Source organism: Phyllostomus discolor, chromosome 1 (assembly GCF_004126475.2).
Source record: "Phyllostomus discolor isolate MPI-MPIP mPhyDis1 chromosome 1, mPhyDis1.pri.v3, whole genome shotgun sequence".
Taxonomy (NCBI): Eukaryota; Metazoa; Chordata; class Mammalia; order Chiroptera; family Phyllostomidae; genus Phyllostomus; species Phyllostomus discolor.
In genome coordinates this window covers 187,119,896-187,125,895 of record NC_040903.2, presented here as the reverse complement: position 1 = coordinate 187,125,895, position 6,000 = coordinate 187,119,896, and the positions used below count along the sequence as shown (strand labels likewise).

Here is a 6,000-nt window from a genome sequence, read left to right as displayed (position 1 = left end):
GAAAGCTAAAGGAGACCTGACATGTAAGTACTTAGGGGTGGCAAGTATTTGCAGTTGAATTTGGCAAGAAAAAAAGGCAAATTCAGTATGCTGGTTCCTCTCTGATTTGCAGTGTTAGTAGTTCACTCTGGTTGGGCTTTTGCTTTAAATATTCTACCAGCAGACTAGGGAATGAGGCAACACTTTAGAGTGGCTCGCCCCACTGCTTGTTCAGTGCTCCCATTAGTTTGTCATTGCAGCTGTGTGGAGAAACATTAAAATCTGTTTCAAAGACCAAATAAATATCCAGAAATATCTGGAAAGGATCTTTGCATAAAATAGTATTGCTTAATGTTTTAATATTTCAAAAATCTCTAAAAATAGATCTGACTTAACAGAGTCTAGTTTACTTGCCAGGCTATACATGATATGTTCTCAATGTTTTAAAATGCATTTATCCCCCTTTGTGATAAACGTTGCAGCCCACCTCCTCCCTCAGCCTGTTCTCTATGGAGAATCACCAGTTTATATTGATTTATTAAGCATCCATAAGACCAAAAGATGTAACACTCTCTTTACATGGCATCTTTCTAATTAAAAACAAACACACCACGACTGAGGCTACTGAACAGTTTTATTAGTATAGGAAAAAAATTAAAATATCTTGACCACTTAAGAAAATAGACCATTATTTTCTAGGAAATTGTATTTGAAAAATTATAAACAATGAATTTTCCCGAGGAATATAATTTACAATAAAATGTCAACTGTAGTCAGCTATGGATATGCAGAGGTTATTTATTCTAAAACAATACCTGCCTTTGACCTTTACAACAAACTGCGCAATCCTAACATACTAATTACAGCAGATTAAATTTAGAGCCCCAAGCTTTTGCGTATTCCATAAACTCACCGCCCTTCTGCCCATCAAGATTACCTTCTCCCAAAGGACTCTCAATAGCTGGCCTTAATAAGGTGCACTCAACAAATTCAAAAAACAAAACAGAAACACCTGGGGCAGCTCACGTTTCCATTTACTTAATCCGAGACACCTCAAAGTGTTTTAAAATAAACCTAATCTTTGAGTGCCTTGAGGAGAATATATTTACACAGATCAGATTAGTAGATAACTATTTTTTTTTTTTAAACCATGTAGGTAACCAAAGTCTAAGCTGTTAGGAGACCTCAAATATTTTTTCTACTCTACAAAGCACACCTTCACACCCCAGAGCATTAGATTGGGAATTAAGGAGACAGTCCTACAGTAACACGTAGTATCATTCCGTACCACCTCCTCCCCCACCCCTATCCAAAGAAGTTTGGGGAAGGGCTGGACACCAGAATTGGATAAGTCACCGAGGGCAAAGGGCAGTGGTGATCCTCTCGCACAGCTCGCCCGTCCAAAGGCTAGGAGGGGCCCGCCGGGAGGGCCCGGCCTCACAACGTGCGATCTCACACGTACTCGGGAGTACGCGGGAGCCCGGAGCAGAAGCGGCACTCGCGCCGGCCCCACAGGGCCGAGGGCGGGCCGGGGCTGCGGTGCTGCGGCGGAGCACGTATGGGGGCGTGACCTGCAGAGCGGTGGGCGGGACTCAGGTTTCTCCTGGAAGCTTAAATTTCGCATCCTTAAGCAGTACCGCCGGCACCGGGGACTAAAGCGGCGTCAGGTCCCTTCCGCATCCTTGGTACTTTCTCTGATGAGGGTCTGATCGCTGCCGCTCTCAGGCACCTGCCTTTCCTCTCCTTCCCGGAACGGAGCCAAGACAAGGAGAGTATAAAGGACATAAAATAATGCGAGGAGATCGGGTGTCTGAGCAGCGTCTTGGGTAAAACCGTCCACTACAGGTAAGAATAAAAGTTATGTCCAAACCTCTGAAAGGTGTGAACACAACAAAGCTCCAGAAGGCATTCAGATTTGTGGTAAGGTGTAGCTTTTATCTTATAGGTAGACTAGTTCGTATCAATTGTACAGATTGAACTAATTCTCAGTAAAATGATATGGGAGGACAGGTTCAATGCTATTTAAAGGGCTGAAATACAAGCAAATGATTAAGTGGCAGACTTTAAAAAAAAAACAACCGAGTAAAACAATTTTCTTTACATTTTTGTTGGTTCCAGCTAGCAATATGTTTGCAAAGGCCAGTAACCAAACCCAATTGTTAAAAAAAAAATTCCATGTTCTTTGCAATTTTTCATATTGCTGTAATGGGAATTTTGAACTTTTAGAATTTTGTTAGATTCTGCAAAGCCAGTGACTTTAAGTTCAGCTTTTCTGTGTTTTGAAGGTTATGGGGGGAATCAAGATTTGCAATAAAACAAAAAAAAAAGTGAAAATTTAATTGCGAGGTTATACAAACTTAATAGAAAATAAACATGTCTACTGTGCTATGAAGTCAAACAGCTCTGGGAGAACCACACCATACATTCATACAGCATTTTAGTTTATCTTCTATTCATACATCACCCCATTTACCTGATGTGTCCACACCACTCAAATCTGTAGTTAATACTAAAACCCAGTCAAATAGCTCTTCAAAACACCACTTTCATTAATTTCTAGTTATGTCTTGCCATTCCTCTTAGGACATCTCCTCAATGTCCTGTATGATTTCATTAAGCGACACCCACTCTCAATTCCCTCCACATCCACTGCTTCCCCGCTTGCTATTTAAATAGTTAATAGGAGAAAATGTTCTACTGGACTGCCTAGGACTGCAAAGTGGTTAGCACCACTAGCTTATGGAGTTTCTGATGACCTGCTCAAATACTCTGAACCTTAGGTGACCTCTCCAAGCTATTTTCTCATCCACAGGAGATACAAGTACTAATTCATAGGTTTTTTTTAAAGATTGTCTGATAATATGCAAAATGTTTAGCACAAAGCTACCATATAGTATGTAAGAGATCTTAGATTCATTAACTCCTAATCTTTGTCATTTTACCCAGCACTGGGAGACTGCTTGAGAAACTACTTCCAGTTCCAAGGTTAACAGCGAGGCTTAGAACAAAAGAACAAGATACCCTAAGTTCCTTTACCATACTTTCTTCAAGTGTGAAAATAATAAAATGATCATTTATTCACAGCAGCACCAGAGAAGGGAGGGGCAGGGATATTAAGGGAGAAGGGCTGCTATAGAATTGTAATTGTTAGGGTAGGATTATACTTCCTGGATAAAAATATTAAAAAAGTTTGCAATGGTGTCAGCGAACATAATGCTGGGAATGAAAGGCTGGTTCTGCTATTTCAATTTCAAGCACTCCAGGGGGCTTGTTTTTTAATGATCCAGAGGTGGGTACTTGTTTTTCTTCCAGCTTTACTGTTGTTCTTTAAAGTGGCTTTCTCCTCTAAATCTCTGCTCTAACAAGTAATTCTCCCAGATATTACACAATCTGACCATTTACTAATATTTGAAGACTGTAAAGATCTAGTTTTCAACTCAAGGTAATTTGCTATCAGAATAAGCAAGATTTTTGATATTCTGACCTGAGAATATTAAAAAACTACTTTATTCTAAAATACCACCTCTAGTACTATTTGTAATTAGCGAAATACACAAGCAGTTTGGACCATAGTATTTATATTGAAGTATACATGTACTCCAAAATCTTGCATTGAGTTTTAGTATTGTAAACTTTGTTCCCAAATTTATGCAACTGTAGTCACATTTTATTTACTCTACAGTAAAAACAGCTCAAGATCCTCAAGATCCAGGGCTTATTTTGTTCAGGATCTTTTGTTCCTCTAATGTCAGGCTGTAGTACCTACGACTCTGGCACTATCTATGTAATTTATCCATAAAAATAATCTGCAGTTACCTCTAGGTGTGGGGATTCACAGTGACTTTCCTATTTCATTTTATATTGTTTTGTGCTCTTTTTTTTAAAAAAAGGAGAGTGTATTGCTTTTATCATTAGAAAATACAGCAATTTCATAGAAATATGAGATAAAACAAGTCTATTTTAAAAAATTTAAATATGCAGTATCATTAAAACAAAACAAGGTTAGTTCTGTTTTATGTTAGAGTCAGAAAACCTAAGTTTAATTAAGTCTCTGGTCTGGCATTACTTTAGGACTTAGACAAATCGTGTAATCTTGTAGCATCTGAGGTCTAAATTTCTTCATCTCTGAATAGGAATAGATTAGAAATCTCCTAAAAATTTTGTTTTGGTTTGAGAGAAAGACATTGATTTGTTGTCCCACTTATTTATGCATCGAACCCACAACCCTAGCTTACTGGGACAACGCTCTATCTAACCAACTGACAATGGGTAGAAATCTTTGGAGGACCTTCTAGCCCTTACAACATTGTGTGACTGTAATGTTCATGATGTTTCACTCATCCCATTCATATTAAAACATTAAAATTGTTTTAATAGGATCATAAATTTACAAACAGATTTCTTTTCTAAAAGCATCCTCTTTACAGTGGGACATTATGGTTTGTTATTTAACATGACATTTAGAGACACAATGTACATTAAGGTGATAGCAAAAGATAAATGGAGGAATAATCAATGCTGTGCCAATGTAACTTTCATAAAATTCTTAGACTGTTGGCAAACAATTTTAGGAGCTGGAGGTACTGAAATAAACATCAACATAAAAGCGGATCAAAGGGGGGCCTGGTCCACAGAAGATGTTTATTTGAAGTAACAAAACAATACAGTTAGTGTTAGATCCAACCACGAAGAGCAAAAGGAATGAAAAATTTGTACAATGCACATAGAAAAAACAAGATGGTTACTGTGACAACTACATATTTCTAAAATAATACTTCTAAAATCACTCAATTATTGAAATCTATATGAAAACAAAAGGATGTTAATGGCGACAAAGTGCATAAAACCAAACATCAAATTTTGAGCAAATTAACATACTAGGCAATTCTGCTAACAAAGCATGATTTTTGTTCACTATCTGCTCAAAACATCTTTATACCAACAGGGTGGGCAGAACATTTAGGTTTAATATCAATTACACATTATTAGCATAAACTTCCACAACTACATGTAAGGTATTGTTTCCTTTTGAGCTGGCAAAGTGACTATAGAAACATCAAGTTCATTTCTCTGAATTGAGAATTTTATCGAAATAAATGCCACATACCTTCCAGATATATGCATATCTTTCTATATCATGTAAATGGCTTTACCCATTTAATAAACCACACAAGCATTTAAGAATCATTATATGATTAACAATGTCATGTTCCAGGGTTAACAATTTCATAGGCCAAAAAAAATTCTTCTTAAAAACTATTTTTATAAATGCAGAATATATTGCATGAGTAACTGCTGGTATTTTTTTAAGAAAATATATTGTGCAATTGTGGCTACCATGTACTGCCGGCAAATCATTATTGTTTACATAAAATGTGAAAAAACTGAGTAAAAAAATTTTCAAACTGATCATGATGAAAGGTTACTGCCTTCTTAAAAAGATTATATTGGCATCTTATTAAAAATAATTCGATAGGAGACAAACTCCCTAGCCCAAAATAAATAAATAAAAAGGTGCATTTTAAAAATGATGCTACTACAATGCAATGGTTTAAATACCAAAGAACTGTGAGAATGTCCTACCTGTGATCTGGCATTAACGTAAATTAAGTAAAAGGGGATCAAAATTGAACTAACAGAGTTTGTGCAGTATTGTAGCCAGGCTTCTAAAATTAGATATAGAAAATATAAATAGACTGCTTTAGGTAATGAGCCACCAGTGTCCAAAAAAAGGAATGAAATTATGAAAAAGCTCAGTTAACTTGATCCAACGCTCTGAGTAATTCTTCGCCCTGCAGTAGGTTTCTGCTGCCTTGTATAGGAGCGTTAACTTCACAATCATAACTGGTCAGCTGTGGTAATCCCTTCTCATCCATTGATTGCCCCAGCAGTCTACACGCTAAATCTGAAAAACAAGGAGATACCTAAGTATTCATTCGTCTAGTCAATGATTATTATTAAACACCCACTATGTGTCAGGTATTGAGAACACAAGGCAAATAAGCTCTTTCTGGGTTTTCC

The 6,000-nt window shown here is 36.9% G+C and overlaps 1 protein-coding gene and 1 long non-coding RNA gene across 2 annotated transcripts in view; one reads left to right on the top strand and one right to left on the bottom strand.

Moving 5' to 3' along the window:
* The first annotated feature begins 997 nt into the window (after positions 1-997).
* The window catches only part of LOC118497123, a 32,849-nt gene continuing 27,846 nt past the window's right edge, over positions 998-6,000 (top strand). Inside the window, exon 1 of the long non-coding RNA XR_004899672.1 lies at positions 998-1,824. This is a non-coding gene — a long non-coding RNA (uncharacterized LOC118497123). The remainder of the gene's footprint in view (positions 1,825-6,000) is intronic.
* The window catches only part of HIF1A (hypoxia inducible factor 1 subunit alpha), a 52,912-nt gene continuing 51,502 nt past the window's right edge, over positions 4,591-6,000 (bottom strand). Inside the window, exon 15 of the mRNA XM_028508220.1 lies at positions 4,591-5,884. Coding sequence (XP_028364021.1) covers positions 5,733-5,884 — 152 coding nt within the window. The 3' untranslated portion in view covers positions 4,591-5,732. The remainder of the gene's footprint in view (positions 5,885-6,000) is intronic.